Genomic DNA, 21,912 nt, shown 5'->3' on the forward strand with positions numbered 1-21,912 from the left:
ACTTTACTCTTCACTACTCTACTCTCTATTCTTTTACTCTACTCTTCTTTCTAATTTGATGTTCCAGTGAGTTTTATTAGGGTTGCTGCAGGGTTCTGGGTGAGAGGTTATTTATAGGAACATGTGCATCTTACCAACAACTATATCAGTGGGGTAAAATTTGTCTCTCTTCTTGGGCAGTCATTAAGTTCTTATGGGTATTAAGGAAGACGTGTGGCCTCCTGGGCTTTTCTTTCCAGCCACCATTAACTGCCAATACCTGCCGCTCTCCCTGTTCACATGTTTACAGGCCTGATGTTGTGGAGGTCATATGCTGCTAATCATGAGCGTGTGGCATCACCAGGGCAGTGTGGCATCGTGCTTCACATTCTGTCTATCCCTCCTTCCTCTAGATCTTCTGTTCTTTCCCTCTCCTCTAGTGTGATGTTTCCTGAGCCTTGGAGGAGGTGTTAATAGTCTTCATTTATGGCCACATAGTCTACTGTCCTTTATTCTCAGCACTTTGGCCATTTATAAATCTGTAGTAACTGTACCCAGGCTCCACAAATTAGTAAGACTGTTGGCAGCAGTAATAGCCAACAGAGCACCTCCTTGTACTATTGGAGCTAGCCACTAGGAAGGTTCTAGTCCAGTTCCAACTTGATCCCTCAATGTCCTGTGACCCAAGTATGAGGCGCCTTCAGCAGTATGGTGTGCAGCTAACAGCTGTGGCAGATTTCTGTATTGAATCAGAAGCTCTCTGCCTAACCATTTGTAGGGAGGCAGCACACTACTAGCAATGGCATTTTCATTTAATAGCTGTGTTCCTGAGAGCACCTTTATCCATTTATTTAGAGTACTTCCACTTAAACTCTTTTTGTGTACTTTTTTTTTTTTTTTTAATTAGCTTACTCATCTTTCCTTCATGGCCTTTCCATATGTCCTTAGTTTTGGTTCAATACATTTCAGACTTTCACATAATATAATGAATATGCTGGTGTCATCAGCCACATAGGAAGGTAGAAGGAGACCGAGACAAAAGGAAGAGAAAGGATGTGCTGGAATATTAATTTTCTTTTTTGAGACAGGGTCTCTCTGTCTAACAGCCCTGGCTATCCTGGAGCTCTCTTTGTAGGCGAGGCTGGCCTGGAACTCACGGAGAGCTGTCTGCCTTTGCCTCCCGAGTGCTGGGATTAAAGGCATGCAGCACCACACATGGCTTTAAATATTAATTTTAATAAGCACATGTGAACTTTTACCATAGAAATGGCGACTGTGGATGCAGCTCAGTGGTACAGCACTTGCCTCACTGTGTGGTCCAGGAAGGATAGAGGGAGGAGGAGGGAGGAGGGAGGGGACAAGGGGCGGAGAGAGGTAAGATATTATATTAACACAGTGCCATAATTATTAGATTGTTGGACAGAAGAATTAAGTCTAAAACTTAGTTCTGGTTTTGATTGGTATTTTATGATGCGCATACTAACATTGAAGAGCATGCCTTTGAAAAAATGGCTATAGTTTATTATTTTCATCTTTGTCTTATGTTGTCTTACTGTAGTTGAAAGATAAGGCTCTTATTTTGATAGAACTTCTCTCTTATCCAATGCAGTTGGTTAGTGCTCTGATTTCCATAGAAGTGCTATTGTAGCTGTGTTCCACAGAACTTAACAGTTTTGTTTTTCCCTTTCACTTGCTTCAAACATTTAAAGCTTTTGTGGTAAACTTGGGAGGAAGTGCTGTCAGGATGACTGCTAGATTCTGTGAATTGGAGAGTGGAGTCTACTTTGGTGGGAACATAAACTAGTCTGATCCTTGTGCAAACTTACAAGGCTACTAGGTTATTCCTTTCTATTAATCTTTTGCTCCGTGTAGTAGTAGGCTCCTCATGCACATAGCCAAATACATGAGGTACATGTGCCAGTCTGGAGCACGCTCTTTCTACCTCCATTTGCTCCAATACTCTGTCCCACAAAATCAAGCATTCCAGTCCCAACCCTATTTCCTAGACTCTGAACTTTGACCCCTCAGCTCAATGACTACAGTCTCTAATGCATTCCTCTGTCCTGTACTGAGTTCTGAGCTCTCTCTCGGCAGTAAATCAAGGTGTCTGTAGAGCACATCTGCTTTACACTTGTCAGACTCCTGTCTTTTTATTGTCCAGCGTTTTGACAACTGATGTTACATGTCTTTTGTCTGGTTTTCTAATTGTTTGAAGCAGAGAGGTGAACCAAGTCTTATTGGTATAGCTGTTAATTTAGTAATAGATAAATGCTAATTGTTAAGTCCTTTGAAGAGAAATTAGTCAAAACCTCTTACTTGAAGGAATTACAAAGGGAAAATTACTATCTAAAATTTTCCTTCTTTTTTCTTTTCAAATCAAAGTGCATTTAAAAACAAGCATATTGGTTTAGAAATTTTATTAATGTGTTTAGAATATTAATATGAAAAATTTATTTCCAGTTTAAAAAATTTTTAATAATGCTTTAATTATTATTATTTTGCTTATTTTACATATATAGGTGTTTTGCCTGCATGTATGTCTGTGCCCCACCTTTGTTGCCCTGGTGCCCAAGGAGATCAGAAGTGGGAACCAGATTCACTGTGATTGGAATTATAAACAGTTGTGAGTTGCCATATGGGTGCTGGGAACTAAACACAGGCTCTTCAGAAGAGCAGCCAGTGCTCTTAACATCTGAGCCATCTCCCCAGCCTCAGGAATAATATAATATTTAAATAATATTTAATTTTAATAATAATATTCTCATATATTATATTTCATATTTCAGTATATTCTTTGAAAATGTTCAGATTATTGATGGACTTTAAAAATAACCATGGTACACATGCCTGTAATCTCAGCACTCTGGGAGTTTGAGGCCAGTCTGATCTGGAAAGTAAGTCTAGGACAGCCAAGGCTACACAAAGAAACCCTGTCTTGAAAAACCAATAAATAAATAAATAAATAAATAAATAAATAAATAAATAAATAGAATCTTAGTAAGCTATGTTATCAAAATAAGTTGTTGGTAGAGTGTACAAAGTGAGATGTAACTTTGAGACACTACAACTATATTAATGAGTTTGTGGGGAGATTTTTCGAATCTTGATCCAGTAAAATTTTGTATTTAATTACTATATACCTTCCAATGTGCAGAAAATATGACTGTCAGGGTTATAGGTGTTGTATTTTACCCTTTGTCCTAAGAGAAGAGAATGTTGCTTAGTAGCAACATTGGTCTGAAATGTGATGTGTTTGCTAGAAACTTAATTTACTTTTATAATGGTGGGTTAATGTTTAGAACAAGTTAAAAGATGTTAATTTTGTCTCTTATTCTATTTTGTCATACTGTTCAGTTTGTCTCCAAACTGAAACATCAAAAGCAGTGACCATGTCATACAATACTTTTTTCTTTAGCCACCTTCACAGCTAATGCATTATTCTTTTTTTTTTTTTTGAGTTTGCTTATTCTTAAAAAAATTCATTTTATGTTTATGAGTGTTGTGTCTGTATGTATGTATATACACTCATGACCTGAGTTTGATCTCTGAGACCCACATAGTGGAAAGAGAGAAACTACTCTCAAGAGTTGTCCTTTGACCCTATCCATGTGCCATGGCATGTATGCTTATGTGGCGTTGAATTCTCGATCTTCACTTATAGCTCTCAAGTGCTAGGATTGAAGATGTCTGCTCAGCTCATGATCATCTTTCCCCTTCCCTCCTCCTTCCTTCCTCCTTTCCCTCTTCCTTTCTCTGATTCTCTTTTTTGAGCAAGTGTCTGTATATTCTGGGATGGTTTCACACTTACATTGATCCTCCTACCTCAGTCTTTCAAGTGTGCGGAGTGATTACAGGCTTGTGCTACCATGCCTGGCTCAATATGGTTTTCATGTTCAGGTTATTTGACTCTTCCAGTTGAAATTGGTAGCCCAAGCTATATTGGAAATGTCTTGTTAGTCTTTAGTAATATGTAATACCCTGTGACCCAACTTTTGACAGTTTGTGATTCTATTTCTATAAATGTATTTAATACATGCACAGACATGTGATCATTGAAAACTTGACTAGAATGTTTATTTTATTTCATTTTTCACTTCTTGGATTTTAAATTCTTCTTTTATTTATTCTTCTCTTAGATATGCATTCCTTATATAATAATATGTAATAACATAATACCTCAGTTTCCCCTCTCTCGCTCCTCCCAGACCTTCCCCCCTCACCAACCTTCCCTCTCTCCCACATCCACTCCTCCTCAGGTTCCCTTCAGAAAAGAGTAGGCTTCCCAGGGACATCAACCAAACACAGCATAACAAGTTACAATAAAACTAGGCACAAACTTTCATATTAAGGCTGGTAAGGTAACCCAGTGAGAGGAAAAGGGTCCCAAGAGCAGAGACAGAGATAAGAAAGAGTCAGAGACACTTTGACTTCCACTGTTATGAGTCCCACAAAAACCCCAAGCTAACAAACATAACATGTATGCAGAGGGCCTAGCACAGACCATGCAGGCTCTGTGATTCCTGACTCTGTGAGCCCTTATGAGTCCTTTTTAGTTGATCTGTGGGCCATGTTCTCTTGGTGTCCTATATCTCTCTGGCTCCTATAGTTTTTCCTCCCCCTCTTCCGTAGGTTTTCCCAAGCTTAGTACAAACCACTCAAATATACACTAATAGTTGAATGACTTGTAATATATGTCACATTTGAATACTAACTAAAAATGGAAATGGTGTGTGTGTGTGTGTGTGTGTGTGTGTGTGTATGTGTATGTGTGTGTGTGTGTGTAACAGGGTGAGTCTCAAAAGTACTGTACAGAAAATAGTCTACAAAAGCATTTACTATACTGTATGTTTCTGTCAAACAAACTGTATGTTTGTATCAAACTTGAAATTAAGCAAAAACAAACATAATCTGTTGGCATCCATATAGTGTCATTCCCTAATGGGCGCACTGACGAGTAGGGAGGGTTGAGGAAGCGTCCAAAGTGCTGTTAATGTTTTATTTTCTAATACAGATGTGTTCAGTGTGGGTAGCTCAACTCACTGGGAGATGTTTGAGATGCTGATGCATTTTCTTTAGGAATATCATAGTCCTTAAAGCTTTTATAACATATGAATATATTATAACTTATATTATGCATTAATTATGTTTGATTTGAGATGTCAGTTAGCATGTGCTATTTTTAATATCTTCATTTGCTTATCAGAAGATTAAAATAACAAAGGAGAGAAAATGGGCATTGAGTTTCTTCAGTCTTGGTAGTTGGTTCCTTAGGCCTACATATCAAGTAGTATATGAAGTATTCCTGCCAGAAGCTAGGTGTGAGAAGATCCTTTTTCTTTTTTTTTTTTTTTTTTTTTTTTTTTTTTTTTTTTTTAATTTATTCTTGTTACATCTCAATGTTTATCCCATCCCTTGTATCCTCCCATTCCTCCCCCCCCCCCATTTTCCCATTATTCCCCTCCCCTATGACTGTTCCTGAGGGGGATTACGTCCCCCTATATATTCTCATAGGGTATCAAGTCTCTTCTTGGCTACTTGCTGTCCTTCCTCTGAGTGCCACCAGGTCTCCCCCTCCAGGGGACATGGTCAAATGTGAGGCACCAGAGTATGTGAGAAAGTCGTATCACACTCTCCACTCAACTGTGGAGAATATTCTGACCATTGGCTAGATCTGGGAAGGGGTTTAAAGTTTACCTCCTGTATTGTCCTTGGCTGGTGCCTTAGTTTGAGCGGGACCCCTGGGCCCAAATCTGCCTATCATATTGTTCTACTTGTAGATTTCTAGGACCCTCTGGATCCTTTTATTTTGCTGTTCTCCCATGCGTCTCTCATTTAGAGTTCCAATAGGATGCCTTCCCCTCTGTCCCAGTTTCCTGGTAAGTGAAGGCTTTCGTGGGACATGCCCCTTGGGCTAGTATGCAGATATAAGTGAGTATATACCATTTGATTCTTTCTGCTTCTGGGTTAACTCACTCATTATGATCATTTCTAGCTCAATCCATTTATCCACAAATTTCGGGAATTCCTTGTTTTTAATAGCTGAGTAGTATTCCATAGTGTATATGTACCACAGTTTCTTTATCCACTCTTCTACTGAGGGACACTTAGGCTGTTTCCATGTTCTGGCTATTATGAATAAGGCTGCTATGAACATGGTTGAGCAAATTTTCTTGTTGTGTGCTGGAGCATCTTCTGGGTATATTCCAAGGAGTGGAATAGCTGGGTCTTGAGGAAGCCCTATTCCCATTTTTCTGAGATAGCACCAGATAGATTTCCAAAGTGGCTGTACTAGTTTGCATTCCCACCAGCAATGAAGGAGTGTTCCTCTCTCCCCACATCCTCGCCAGCATGTGGTGTCGCTTGAATTTTTGATCTTAGCCATTCTGATGGGTGTAAGATGGAATCTCAGAGTTGTTTTGATTTGCATTTCCCTGATGACTAAGGAGGTTGAGCATTTCTTTAAGTGTTTCTCAGCCATTTGATACTCCTCTGTTGAGAATTCTCTGTTTAGTTCCAAGCCCCATTTCTCAATTGGGTTATTCGGTTTGGTGGTGTTTAATTTCTTGAGTTCTTTATATATTTTGGATATTAGACCTTTGTCAGATGTAGGGTTGGTGAAGATTTTTTCCCAGTCTGTAGGCTGTCGCTTTGTTCTCTTGACAGTGTCTCCTGCCTTACAGAAGCTTCTCAGCCTCATGAGGTCCCATTTATTAATGGTTGACATTAAGGCCTGGGCCGTTGGTGTTCTGTTCAGGAAGTTGTCTCCTGTGCCAATATGTTCCAGGCTCTTTCCCACTTTTTCTTCTAAGTGGCTTAGTGTCTCTGGTTTTATGTTGAGGTCTTTAATCCACTTGGATTTGAGTTTTGTGCAAGGTGACAAATATGGGTCCAGTTTCATTTTTTTACACATAGACCTCCAGTTAGACCAGCACCATTTGTTGAAGATGCTATCCTTTTTCCATTGAATGGATTTGGCTTCTTTGTCAAAAATCAAGTGACCATATGTGTGTGGATTCATATCTGGGTCTTCGATTCGATTCCACTGATCAACCAGCCTGTTGCTGTGCCAGTACCATGCTGTTTTAAGTACTATTGCTTTATAGTACAGTTTGAGATCAGGTATGGAGATTCCTCCGGAGCATCTTTTATTGTACAAGATTGTTTTAGCTATTCTGGGTTTTTTGTTTTTCCATATGAAGTTCAGAATTGAACTTTCAATGTCTTTAAAAAATTGTGTAGTTATTTTGATAGGGATTGCATTGAATCTGTAGATTGCTTTTGGTAGGATGGCCATTTTTACTATGTTAATTCTCCCGATCCATGAGCAAGGAAGATCACGCCATCTTCTCAGGTCATCTTCAATCTCTTTCTTCAGAGTTTTGAAATTTTTTTCATACAAGTCCTTCACTTGCTTAGTTAGGGTAACTCCTAGATATTTTATATTGCTTGTGGCTAATGTGAAGGGTGTGGTTTTCCTAATTTCTTCCTCTGTAAGCTTGTCATTTGTGTATAGGAAGGCTACAGACTTTTTTGAGTTAATTTTGTATCCAGCCAATTTGCTGAAGGTGTTTATCAGCTTTAGGAGTTCTCTGGTGGAGTTTTGAGGTTCACTTATGTACACTATCATATCATCTGCAAAGAGGGATAATTTGACTTCCTCCTTTCCCATTTGGATACCCTTGATCTCCTTTTGTTGTCTTATTGCTCTGGCTAGAACTTCGAGTACTATATTGAAGAGATATGGAGAGAGTGGGCAGCCTTGCCTTGTTCCCGATTTGAGAGGAATTTCCTTGAGTATCTCACCATTTACTTTGATTTTGGCTATTGGCTTGCTGTATATAGCCTTTATTATGTTGAGGAAAGTGCCTTGTATCCCCGATCTCTCTAAAACTTTAAACATGAATGGGTGTTGAATTTTATCAAATGCTTTCTCTGCATCCAAGGAGATAATCATGTGGTTTTTTATTTTCAGTTTGTTTATATGATGGATTACATTGATGGATTTCCGTATATTAAACCATCCCTGCATGCCTGGAATGAAGCCTACTTGGTCATGATGAATGATATCTTTGATGTGCTCCTGTATTCGTTTTGCAAGTATTTTATTTAGTATTTTTGCATCTATGTTCATAAGAGAAATTGGTCTGAAATTCTCTTTCTTTGTTGAGTCTTTGTGAGGTTTAGGTATCAATGAGACTATGGCCTCATAGAATGAATTTGGTAATTTTCCATCCATTTCTATCTTTTGGAGTAGCTTGAAGAGTATCGGTATTAGCTCGCCCTTAAAGGTCTGGTAGAATTCTGCACTGAAACCATCTGGCCCTGGGCTTTTTTTGGTTGGGAGACCATCGATGATTGCTTCTATTTCTGTAGGGGAAATGGGACTATTTAACTTGTTTATCTGTTCTTCACTCAACTTTGGCAAGTGAACTTGATCAAGAAAATCGTCCATTTCCCTTAGATTTTCAAATTTTGTGGCGTATATGCCTTCAAAGTAGGATCTTATGATTCTTTGAATTTCTTCAGTGTCTGTTGTTATGTCTCCCTTTTCATTTCTGATTTTGTTCATTTCAATACTGTCTCTCTGCCTTTTAGTTAGTTTGGCTAATGGTCTGTCTATCTTGTTGATTTTCTCAAAGAACCAGCTTTTGGTTTTGTTGATTCTTTGGACTGTTTTCTTAGTTTCTAATTTGTTAATTTCAGCCCTGAGTTTGATAATTTCCAGGCGTCTACTCCTCTTGGGTGTTTCTGCTTCTTTTTTTTCTAGGGCTTCCAGTTGTGTTGTTAAGATGCTTATGTGCGATGTTTCCAATTTCTTTTTAAAGGCACTTAGTGCTATGAATTTTCCTCTTAGCACTGCTTTCAATGTATCCCACAAATTTGGGTATGTTGTTTCATCATTTTCATTGAATTTCAGAAACTCCTTGATTTCTTTCTTTATTTCTTCCCTGACCCAGGTGTCATTTAGCAGAGAGTTGTTTAGTTTCCACAAACGTGTAGGCTTTTTGTTATTTCTGTTGTTGTTGAATTGCAGCCTAAGAGCATGGTGATCTGATAGGATACAAGGTATTATTTCAATCCTCTTGTATCTGTTGAGGCTTGCTTTGTGACCTACGATGTGATCAATTTTGGAGAAGGTTCCATGGGGTGCAGAGAAGAAGGTGTATTCTTTCTTGTTTGGGTGAAAGGTTCTATAGATATCTGTTAGATCCATTTGACCCATGGCATTGGTTAATGATGTTATTTCTCGGCTTAGTTTCTGTTTCAATGACTTATCCTTCAGTGAGAGTGGGGTGTTGAAGTCTCCCACTATTATTGTGTGGGGATCGATGTGTGGTTTAAGCTTTTTTAGGAGATCTTTTACATATGTGGGTGCCCTTGTATTGGGAGCATAGATGTTCAGAATTGTGATGTCATCTTGGTTGACTTTACCTTTGATGAGTATGAAGTGTCCTTCCTCATCCCTTTTGATTAATTTTGGTTGAAAGTCTATTTTGTTCGATACTAAAATGGCTACCCCTGCTTGCTTCTTGTGACCATTTGCTTGGAATATTTTTTTCCAACCTTTTACCCTGAGGTAATGCCTTTCATTATGGGTGAGATGTGTTTCTTGGATGCAGAAGAATGTTGGGTCTTGTTTATGTACCCATTCGGTTAGTCTGTGTCTTTTTATTGGAGAATTGAGGCCATTGATGTTGAGAGATATTAATGACCAGTGACTGTTAAGAGTCTTAATTTTGATGTTGTTTCCAGTCGAGCGTTTGTGTAGTTGTGTTTTTGCCATGGGATAGTTATCTATTTCCTGGGTAGTTTTGGTTGTAGCTTGACCCTTTGGGATGGAGTTTTCCTTCTAGTACCTTCTGTAAAGCTGGGTTTGTGGATAGGTACTGTTTGAATTTGTTTTTGTCATGGAATATTTTGTTTTCTCCATCAATGGTTATTGATAATTTTGCTGGGTAAAGTAGTCTGGCCTGGCATCTGTGTTCTCTTAGGGTTTGCAGGATCTCTGTCCAGGCCCTTCTGGCTTTTATGGTCTCTGCTGAGAAGTCAGGTGTAATTCTGATAGGTTTACCATTAAATGTTATTTGGCCCTTTTCCCTTGCAGCTTTTAATATTTTTTCTTTGTTCTGCATGTTTTGTGTTTTGATTATTATGTGGCGGGCAGTTTTTCTTTTCTGGTCAATTCTATTTGGTGTTCTGTAGGCCTCTTGTATGTTTATAGGCATCTCTTTCTTTAGATTGGGGAAATTTTCTTCTATGATTTTGTTGAGAATAGTTTCTGGGCCCTGGAGTCTGATGTCTTCTCTTTCTTCAATGCCTATTATCCGCAAATTTCTTCTTTTCATGGTGTCCTTAATTTCTTGGATGTTTTGTGTCAGGAGTTTTCCAGATTTGGCATTTTCTTTAATGGTTGATTCAATATCTGTGATTGTATCTTCTAGCCCTGAGATTCGTTCTTCCATCTCTTGGATTCTGTTAGAAAAGCTCACCTCTGTGTTGCTCGCCTTCTTCTCTGAGGTCTCACGTTCTCGTTTTTCTTCTGTCTGTGTGTTTATCATTGAATCCATTTTCATTTTCAGATCTTGAACTGATTTTTTGATTTCTTTCATCTGATTTTTTGTATATTCCTGAGTTTCTTCCATTGCCTCTTTATAGGTCTTCAGAGCTTGAACCGTTTTAGTTATTTCTTTCATCTGGTTGTTTGCATTTTCCTGCAATTTTTCCAGTTCCACTCTATGTGCTTCTTTTATGTCTCTCACCTGTTTGTCTGCGTCTTCCTGCATTTGATTACGAATTTTATTTGTTTCCTCCATTATCATCCTCATTACTAAAGATTTGAGGTCATTTTCTTGTATTTCCGTTGTATTTGAGTTCTCTGGGTGGTTTTCTTTGGGATAGCTGGAAACTGGAGACGCCATGTTGTTTTGGGGTTTTTTGCGTATGCTTTTTCGTTGTCCTTTAGACATCTTGCCGTCTTTGTTTTTGTTGGGTAGCTTCCAGAGTTGAATGGAGGGTGTCTGATGATAGATTCACTTGTTTTCTTACGATTTCCCTAGGCTGCGAGCTCAAAGCTTCACTGGTGTGGATGTTAGGAGGTTAGCCCTGTTGTTCTGGTCTCTCACAGCCAGTGATCCTCAGTCCCTCTCTGCTGTGGATCCTGCAATTGTTCTGGGTCTCTGAATGAGCGTTGGGTCAGGCCAAGGTATCCACAGCCTTCTGTGTTCCCTGCCAAGTCCAGCCAGGAGCACTGGGACCGAACCACGGGCAGAACTCAGCTAGATTCTCAGGGCCAGAACCGTCTGCCAAGCTCAGCTAGGGATTTTGGGCCCAAAATGCACACAGGGCCCAGCCAGAATTTTTGGGCTGGGACTACGCACCAAGCTCCACTAGGGCCTTTTGGCCCAAAGTGCGTGCTGTGGTCAGTTATTGACTCAGGGCCCAAACTGACCACCAATCTCAGCCAGGAATTCTGGATTCAAACTGTACACTGTGTCCAACCAGAGTCTTAGAGCTGGTGGAACCGAGAGCTCTGTCCAGCCTGCGCCACAGCAGGAGAACTGCGGCTGCTCTGAGTTAGCGCCAGTGGTGGAACAAGTGCTCCGCCCGCACTGTGTCCCCGCAGGGGAGCTGCCGCTGAGCTGAGGTGGTGCCTAGGATGGAACCGAGCACGTCACCAAGCCTGCGCCACAGCAGGAGAACTGCGGCTGCTCTGAGTTAGCGCCAGTGGTGGAACAAGTGCTCTGCCCGCACTGTGTCCCCGCAGGGGAGCTGCCGCTGAGCTGAGGTGGTGCCTAGGATGGAACCGAGCACGTCACCAAGCCTGCGCCACAGCAGGAGAACTGCGGCTGCTCTGAGTTAGCGCCAGTGGTGGGACAAGTGCTCCGCCCGGACTGTGTCCCCGCAGGGGAGCTGCCGCTGAGCTGAGGTGGTGCCTAGGATGGAACCGAGCACGTCACCAAGCCTGCGCCACAGCAGGAGAACTGTGGCTGCTCTGAGTTAGCGCCAGTGGTGGAACAAGTGCTCCGCCCGGACTGTGTCCCCGCAGGGGAGCTGCCGCTGAGCTGAGGTGGTGCCTAGGATGGAACCGAGCACGTCACCAAGCCTGCGCCACAGCAGGAGAACTGTGGCTGCTCTGAGTTAGCGCCAGTGGTGGAACAAGTGCTCCGCCCGCACTGTGTCCCCGCAGGGGAGCTGCCGCTGAGCTGAGGTGGTGCCTAGGATGGAACCGAGCACGTCACCAAGCCTGCGCCACAGCAGGAGAACTGCGGCTGCTCTGAGTTAGCGCCTGTGGTGAAACCAAGTGCTCAGCCCAGACTGTGTCCCCGCAGGGGAGCTGCCGCTGAGCTGAGGTGGTGCCTAGTGTGGAGCAGCGTGCTCAACTGAGCCTGCGCCACAGCAGGGGAGTTATGGCCACGCTGAGTTAGTGCCTCAGGCAGAATTGTTTCTGGGCCCGGCCAATACCCGGGACTCTGGGGCCGAACTGTCCGCCGAGTCCAATCTGGGTCCAAAGGCTCCACGCGACCCAAATCCTGCCCCGAGTCCCCTCTCCCGCAGCAATTCCCACCAGCCACCACACCAATCGCCTCCACCGGAAGGCTATGAGCTGCAAACCTCAGCCGCCGCTGCTGGTGCCGCTGGTGCTGCCGCCTCTACCGCTGCCGCTCCGATCAGAGAAAAACCACGCTCCTCCCGTGTGCAGGGGCACGCAGGTCCTCCGCACCCTGGTCCCTCCAAACCGTGGAGCACTCCTGCTGCCGTGATGTTAGGACCTCGGTGTTCCTGGCTCAGAAATCTGTGCAATTCCCTGAATTGTTCACTGGAGCCTCCAAACGCGGTCCACACTGCTCGCCGCCATCTTGGATCCTCGAGAAGATCCTTATAGCAGAGGAAGTATTCTTTTAATGAGAAGAGATTGGGCCTGGAGAGTGTTAGGAAGCATGAAATCTGGTTCAAGGTAGCACCTTCTTGGGCACTCTTATTTTAGGGCCAGAAAGTTCTGCCAAGTTGGCAAAGGTCACTCTGCCTTCTGGTGGGCTTTGTGGATGAAACAGACTTCATTTGCACTTAATTTTAAATGACTCATATTTGAGACTAGTAATAGTAAGCTATAATATAATCCATAGGAAAGATAATACTTAATAATAATTTAAGACATGTCAATCAACTTAAGCAAAAAGATTATTTTAAGGACTTTAAGTGCACAATATTTTTGAGATTTATGTATTCTTGTGTTAAAAATAGTACAAAATTTATACTAGATTCACATGTAAAAGTTTTAAAAGCAAAAATCCTACTCCGTTTACACTCATCTATCCTTTTTCTGGTACTTTCAACCTCCTGAGTAATTGGGATCTAGGCTTGTGCTGCAGCTCCTGGTTCTATAGTGTCTTCACTTGAGCTCTGTGCCTTCTTAAGTATGCAGAGTTTAATTGCAGTTATAAATGAGTTAAAAAGGACTAACTGCACCATGATTTAGCATGATTTAAAGTGTTATCAGAGAAGAATGCAAAAAATTCAGGGATTCAGATAACAGGGTATTAACATATATGAAGCAAATAGCCATACTGAAAATGGTCTCAGTTCTGTTTCTGGGACATTCAAAACCAAGTGTTGTATGAAGTCAGGGGAGACATTCTGTGGTTGAATGAAGGACTGACGCTTTCATTCCTGAAGCAGGTGCAAGTATTGTTCTTGTCATAAGCCAAGTAGTGGAGCTTAGGGCAGAAGAAATCTGTAAATTTTAAGAATTGGTTCATGGGACAATTTCTAACAGCACGCGGAACTATGAAGAGCCATAGCTTTCTTTGTTGATTTCTTTTTAAATAAGTTTTATAATTTATAAATATCTAAATAAGTTTTAGGTATTTATTGGTCCACTATGTCAAGACATTTGTTTTTTTCTATTCCAATTTGTTAATATGACTTTTCAAATGAATGCATTTTCTGATATTCAACCATCATGCATTTTGGGGAAAGCATTTTGCTGTTTTCTTTTTAAATTTTTAAATAGCTATCTTGCTAACATATTTGTAATTTTAATTTAAAAATTCTTATTTAAGTTCATACATAAGTAGGTGGATTTCATTTTGACATTGTCATACATCTATTCTGTTCTTGTTGGACCTCATCTCTATTGCTCTCTTGCCTGTCCTTCCCTATCTCCCGGTAGTCCTTCCTTCTGTGTTTATGTCATATGTATTGCAGCTCTCTCTCTCCCCTCCTTTCCATCTCATTCGATTTCTTCTTTTCTCCATCATGGTCCCCTTACTATGTTCAACACACACACACGCGCGCGCGCACACACACACACACGCACACACACACAGTCTGTCTCCTAGATTCCACACATTGAGAAAGAGCACAGACTATTTCTGAATCTGGCTTTTGCCATCCTAAAAATATCAAGATTTTACTTTTCTTTACAGCTGAAGAAATCCCATTGTTATACCTTCATTGTTAAATGAACACATCACTTTTCTCTTGTGTATGTATAGTGTGGTCGTAAACCTATTCACCTCATTCATAAGCTTGATCTTTGTCTTTTAACTATTAAAGACAACATAGAAATTAATGTATTTGTACATATGTACGTATTTGTACATATACTCAGCAGAGTATTGATAGAGGAAAAATCTAGAATATTTTATTTATAGTGCAATGTGTGCCTTTTCCTTGTTTGATAATGTAAAAAGTAAAAGCTAACTTTAAAATATTTCTTGGTTTAAAAATGCCACTGTTGGGAAATAACATGCTAGGAGTGGCTATCTTTGATGTAATTGACTTACTGTGTAATTCTAAAAGCCTTAATAGTTTGAAGGACTGAATCTGTTAACAAAAAACAATAAAATGATTATGAACCCAGATTCTACTTTAAAAGCTTTGGAATTGTGAACAACTGTAGTTACCAGAAAATATATCTATAATAGTATAAAACATTGGAAACTAATGAAACATGTCTGTGGAGGTAAGCTAATTGACTTATTAAGTGAAGCAGAAATAATGTCTTACTAATTCCTTTTCAGGGTTTTTTGATTAACTCGAAACCAGAGAACGCTTGTGAACCCATAGTGCCTCCACCAGTAAGAGACAACTCATCTGGCACTTTCATCGTATTGATCAGAAGACTAGATTGTAATTTTGATATAAAGGTAATATTTTCTTTTTGGTAGTATTAATTTCTTTAATTATCTAATTATAATTGTCCCCCTTTCAGGAAAGATATGTCAACATATTAAATTATTCAGATTAAAGTAAGAATGAGGCCAGCCCAAGGATATAGAAGAGAAGATTGGGGAGAAATTTTACTTAAGTCTTATTTATTTCAAAATAAACTTTACTCATTTAGTGGTCAATGGGAAGTGGGAAAAGGAAGATAATGGTGGTTTTAGGAGGCTCAGGGTTAGGGAGGTTGAATACAGATTGTTCCTGTTATTGCTAAGAATTCAGGGTTTTTTGGTTATCTTGAGCTGTGTCTTAAACCTTCAATTTTATGTCTTAACGTTTTACAGTATGAATAATCTGCTTAACCCTTACCTTCTTTAACACTGACACCAAGATTTCTTTTGTAATACACTTATTCTTTCCCCATAGTTGGGAACACTTCATATAATAAAGTAGAACTCACTATAGAACTTATCTCACTTTTGTATTTATTACAATAATAATAACAACAACAACAACAACAACAACAACAACAACAATAATAATAATAATAATAATAATCTCACTTTTGTATTTATTACTATGTAATAATAATAATAATAATAAATAAATTACAACAACATGGTCTCTCTATGTAACCTTGAGTGTCCTGAAACACTCTATATAGATGAAACTGCCACAAACTCACAGGATGCATCTGCCTCTGCCTCTCCAATGCTGGGATTAAAGTTGTGCACCAGTATGTCTGGCTCTCACTATGATTAAAAGGAAAATTTCTCAGGCTAATTATGCCAGTTAGAGTTAATTTGACCAAAGCAATATAAAAATAATTTGTGAATCAGGTGCCTTCTAGAATCACAGGTGATTCTGAGCATTCTGCCCAGCACCATGATCAGTCAACAACGATAAAGAGATACAAGTAAGGCATACAAAGCAGCTAATTGGCTACCGTTAGTCAATGAATTGTCATTTGATAATAGCATAGTCAGCCCCAGGGGCTCCCGCAACCCTCAGAGCTCAGTACTGTGGTGGAATGCTCTATTGTTTCATCTACTGGACGCAGTGGGGATCTGAGAGCAGTATTAATGTCATGGCTCTGGGACCAGTGCTGCTGTAACGTGTGGCTTCAGTCTGTTTGACCAGCTGGCAGAACTGTGTACTAGACACACTGAAAGCTCTCTCACAGGGTAGACACAGCATATTATTTTCATACATCGTACATACTTTGATCATACTTTAAAAAAATGCTGTTCTGAACCATTGACTCTCAACTTCCATTACATGGGGAAAAAAATGACACCTCATTAAAAAAATAATAATTGTCAAGGGGCCTGACAATGTAGAGAATTTTGCACAGGATAAGTATCATTGTTATTGTATATTAGTTCAGAATTTAGGATGCTCAGTTTACTCTGATGTGCCAGAATGAATAAATCTAGGCAAAAAGATGACTTATGTCATCAAACTATCCATGAGAGTGAACCATCTGGGGCTGGAGAGATGGCTCAGAGGTTAAGAGCACTGTCTGCTCTTCCAGAGGTTCTGAGTTCAATTCCCAGCAACCACATGATGGCTCACAACCATCTATAATGAGATCTGCTGCCCTCTTCTGGTGTGCAGGTGTACATGCAAGCAGAACACTGTATATGTAATAAATAAATCTTAAAAAAAAAAAAAAAAAGAGCGAAACATCCTGTAATAGCTGCTTATAAGGATGGGCCCAAGATTCCTGGGGGACATCTTGTAGGACTCAGTTCTCATCTGCTACCACAAGGGTTCTAGAGTGTTACTTCATTGTCAGGCATGGCAGCAAGTACCTCCTGCTGAACCATGTTGTTTGTTTGTTTTGTTTTGCTTTTTGAGATAAGGTGTAAATATGTAGCCATGCTGGCATGACATTTGCTGTGTAGTCCAGGCTGGTCTTGAACTTGCAGTGATGCTCCTGTCTTTACCTTTTCTCTCGTGCTTGAAAAATCTTTTGAAAGGAAACCTTATTTCTTCAGGTCAGGAAAAGCTTGTACTTGTATTTTGACACAGGGTCTCATTCGTTATGGCTGCCTGCCTCTGCCCTGAGTGCTGGAGTCAAAGGTGCAGGCCGCCATGGCTGACTGTTCTTACTTCTTTTTGTGAATAAAGGCGCAGGCCGCCATGGCTGACTGTTCTTACTTCTTTTTGTGAATAAAGGTATTCTTTGTGTTCATGACTATTTCCTCCTCTGGCTTAACTCTAGCCTGAAAGTTTATAGGCTTGTTGGGATCTTTTTCCTTCTAAATTTAGCTTTTTAGCATTATATCTTATACTTTATATAGCTCTGGGTGTTACGTTTTAAATATAGGGCCTAAGACACCAGAACGGTGAGTGGACATTAAAGAACATGTGTACTTGAGACCTATCACTGGGTGGCACTGAGAATCAACATGCTGATTGTAATTGCTCTGTCACTGTTATTTGCCTAGGACAATATGAATCCTTGTCATTTGAGACAGTCTTTGTGAGCAGATAGCAGATGCAGTTAGGTATCTTTTGGTTGTGTTAATTTACTTCTTGAAGCCTTATGTTCAGTGATGAGCATGTTGGAATGCCACTTCTTCTGTATTAGGTTGAGAAATATTAAGATTGGTTGGAATATAAATCCTGTCGTCACATAAAAAGTTACATAAATATAAGCATGAATAGAGTTTTCATTTTAATATGCATAAAAAACTAAGGGATGGAATTTTAAGACTTAACTAACACTTGAATGTTTAGGCAAGTTTTTCATTAGAGTCACTAATTTAAGCTGCTGAAAAATAATGTCAGTTTGTGAAAGGGCTTTGTTTGTGTTATGTGTGAGTATATGTGATAGTAAAAAATACTGATTTAAGCTAGCTCTTTGTATCAATGAAACTGGCCTGAACAGTTGCAAAATCAATTTTTTTTCATTTTTCATTTTAGTATCAAATATATCTCCCAATATTTAATACTTATTTTGCCTGTGTGCCACATTCTTATTTTAAAGTGTGATATGGGACGTATTGTAAGATTTTCACTTTTTAAAGTTTGAAGTACCCCAGCTTCTCTTTTCTGACTTTCTCAAAATGGATAAATAACTTACAACACAACAAAGAAGCTTCAACAGTCCAAAAATATATTCTAGAGAAAGAAATTCACTCCGTTGCTAAGCCTCTAAAAACATGCAGGGGAGGGTATATGTGGTGGCAGAAGGTCAAGTCTGGCAGCATGACCTCAAGAAAGGGAACACACGTTCTTCCGTTCCTTTATTGTAAATGCCACAAAACCCTTGCACTAAAATATATGCTTCTGACAGCCTTTCTTGGGATTCCGTGTACTATTTTTATTTTTAATTTTTTAAAAGAGAGTAGTTCTTCCTGGGTTTAGTTCCTCCTTTCTATACTACATAAAAGAATGTGAGGGTGGAAGGAGACTAGATGACTTAGCAGCTTGCCAGGAATGAGGCCTGGAGGCACTAACGTTTAACAGTCACTGAAGAGAAAGACCTGCTTGTTCATAGTGATGCGTCACTAACCGGAGACGGTCAAGTCATGCTTGGTGCGCTTTACTTGACAAAGCTTGGAAAATTCAATATATATGAGGAATATTTTTGTCTACAGTGACTGAAGAAAACTTTTATGACTCTGGGAGAACAAAGCCACAGGCAAAAGGAAAGTTTATTTAAAAGGCGGATAGTTATCCTTGTTACTGTTTTAGCAGCTATATGATAGATATTCTCTTAGAATTGAAATATATACAAATAATTAGGATTTTTCCTTTCTCATGAAATGTAAAAGTTGCACATTCACAACACTCCAAGGTTCAGCTTCTTGGAAGAGTCAGTCAGGAAGATTGATTAAGCCTAGGAGTTTGACATCAATGAGGACTATATAGTGGGACCTCATCTAAAACAGAACCCAAACCCTGCAGAACAACAACAGGCTAATAGCAGCTTTGTAAAAAGATTTTGGCAATTATTTTTACATTTCTAGTTAATTTGAGAAGTTTTGGAGTTCTTGGCCCTGGTTTTTGTTGAGGAGGTGGGGAGGTTTTTAATTACTGTTTCTTTTTGACTAGGGGATGAGGTCCTGTTTAACTTTGGTAGGTTGTATATATTAAGAAATCCATCAATGTCTTTTAGGTTTTCCAACTTGGGGAAATACAATTTTTAAAAAACTTATATCCTGAAGTCTTGCTTTTCTTGGTGTCCAGTCTCTCTCCCTTTTCATTTCTAATTTTAATTTGGACCCGCTCTTTCTTTCTCTTGGTTAATTTGGCTAAAGGTTTGCCAATCTTGTTGAGTTTCTCAAAAAGCCAACTTTTTGTTTCATTGAATCTTTGTGGTTTTGTTGTTGTTGTTTTGTTTTTGTTTTTTAATATATTTGAGTTTTTTGTTTGTTTATATTTCATTAATTTTAGTTCTGAGTTTGATTATTTCTTTCTGTTTACTCTTTTTGGGTGTTCTTGTTTTTCTAGAGCTTTCAAGTATATATCGTTAAGTTATTAGTATGCGATACCTCTAGTTTTTTGACATAGGCACTTAGTGTTGTGAACTTGCCTGTTAGAACTGCCTTCAATTGGGTATATGGTGTTTCCATTTTCACTCAGTTCTTAAAAAGATTAAAATTTTCTTCCTGGTTTCTGCTTGACTCAGTTTTGGTTCAGCAGTGAGTTGTTTTCCCACATCCTTCTGTTTCTAGTGTTGGTATCTAGCTCTAAGCCATGATGGTTAAATAAGATGCAAGATGTTACTTAGGTTTTCTTTATCTGTTAACTCTGCATTGTGTCCTAATATGTGGTCAGTTTTGGAGAAAGTTCCATGGGCAGCTGAGAAGAAAGCACATTCTTCAGTGTTTGGGGGAATGTTTTGTAGGTGTCTGCTAGGTCCATTTGATTCATGATATTAATTAACTCCAGGGTTTATTTACTCCATGCAGTTTGGATGACTTGGCTATTGGTGAGAATGAAACATTGAAATTACCCTCTGTCACTGTGTTAGGACCAATAAGTGATTTTAGCTGTAGTAGTATTTCTTTTATGGAATTGGGTGCCCTTGTATTTGTTGTATCGATGTTCAGATACTCATGATGGTTTAGAGGGCCTCGTTTCCTTGGTTTCCCCCATACCTCCCTGGCTCTTATATGCTTTCTGTCTCCTCTTCTATTCCTCTGCTCTTGTAACCAACTGTTTTGGGATTGCTTATTCCTAGTGTTCTCTTGGGTGTAGTTAACCTTCTCTTCATACTCAACTTTTCCTTATAGCGTATTTTGTAGAGCTGGATTGGTGGACAGAAGAAATTGCTTAAATTTGTTTTCATCATAAAATATTTCTCTTTCTTTGTTGATTGTGATTTATAATTTTATAGGGCATAGTAGTCTGGGCTGGCATCTGTGTTTTTTTCAGAGTTTGTAGATATCTGTCCAGGCCTCTCGGGCTTTCAGAGTCTCAGTTGAAACGTCAGGCATTATTTTAATGGGTCTGCCTTTATATGTGATTGGCTCTTTTTCCATTGCAGCTTTTAATATCCCTTCTTTGTTATGTACATTAAATGTTTTGATTATTGTGTATCATGGGAGTTTCTTTTTTGGTCCTGTCTATTTGGTACCCTGTAATGCCTCCTGAATCTTCTTGGATAACACTTTACATTAAGGAGGTTTTCTTCTATAATCTTGTTAAAATTATTTTCTGTAACTTTGACCTGAGTTCTTTCTCCTTCCTCTTTCTATTATATTATTCATAGGTTTGTTCTTTTCATAATGTCCATACTCTTTTGGATGATTTGTTCTTGGATTTATTTATTCATAGATAGAGTCTCAATATATAGCTTTGGCTGGCCTGAAGGTGGACCAGGCTTAAACTTAAGAGATTTGCCTGCCTCTGCCTCCTGAGCGCTAGGACTAAAGGTATGTGATACCATGCTGGTCCTTTGTCTGGATTTTTTAGATTTAACATTTTCTTTGAACTATCCATTACTTCTGCCTTATCTTCAAGACCTGAAATTCACTTAAGCAAGTCTTTTCATCTCTGTTAAGTTTACCTCTGACCTTTTTGTTTGACTTCCTGAATTTTTATTTTGAGTTTTCTTTTGCAATTCTATTTCTTTGTTAAATAACTACTTTTATACTTTGAGTTGTTTTTATTTCATTCTACTCTGTTTTCATGGTCTTCATTTATATTCTCTTAAAGGTTCTTCAACATATTCACAATTACTATTTTGAAGACCTTGTCTTGTGCTGCAGCTAAATTGCTTTTTGGGGGGTCTATTGCAGTAGGATTGCTGGTTTCTGGAGGAGGCATGTTGACTTGGTTTGTCATGTTTGTGTTTTTTGCTAGGATTTAGAAATCTGGAGTTCAAAGACTAAGGGGTTCTTGGTGTTGATGTTATTTGTTGGTCTTGGCCTTTGTTGGATGGGAGTGTAGTTCTCTGTTTGCTCTTGCCCCAGTATAACCTAAGGGCATGCCGTGCAGATTGTTGAAGTGATTTCTTTGCATAGCATGCTGCTTTATGGTATACTGGTTTATAAATTCCAGCCACTAGAGCTTCTGTGAATTTACATCTTTGTGTTCATAATTCTGACACTGCTATGTTCTAATTGCTTTGCTGAACTGTGATCCAACAGAAAGGCAGGACATATAAAAGTACTGTTGCCTTATGTTAAAATAGCAGTGATCTAGACTTAAGACCTAAATGCATGTGACCTTGGATAGGCCTTCTTTTCATTCCTTGGACAGTTCCTGAGAGTCTCAAATTGTTAACTTTGCTTACAGTAAAGGCCTCTT

General features: G+C 39.3%; 1 protein-coding gene across 1 annotated transcript in view; it reads left to right on the plus strand.

The window, feature by feature from the left end:
• The window catches only part of Rnf13 (ring finger protein 13), a 97,626-nt gene that overhangs the window by 26,686 nt on the left and 49,028 nt on the right, over positions 1-21,912 (plus strand). Inside the window, exon 4 of the mRNA XM_051157189.1 lies at positions 15,003-15,128. Within this exon, the coding sequence (XP_051013146.1) occupies positions 15,003-15,128 (126 nt within the window). The remainder of the gene's footprint in view (positions 1-15,002; positions 15,129-21,912) is intronic.

Source organism: Acomys russatus, chromosome 15 (genome assembly GCF_903995435.1).
Source record: "Acomys russatus chromosome 15, mAcoRus1.1, whole genome shotgun sequence".
In the NCBI taxonomy this organism is placed as follows: Eukaryota; Metazoa; Chordata; class Mammalia; order Rodentia; family Muridae; genus Acomys; species Acomys russatus.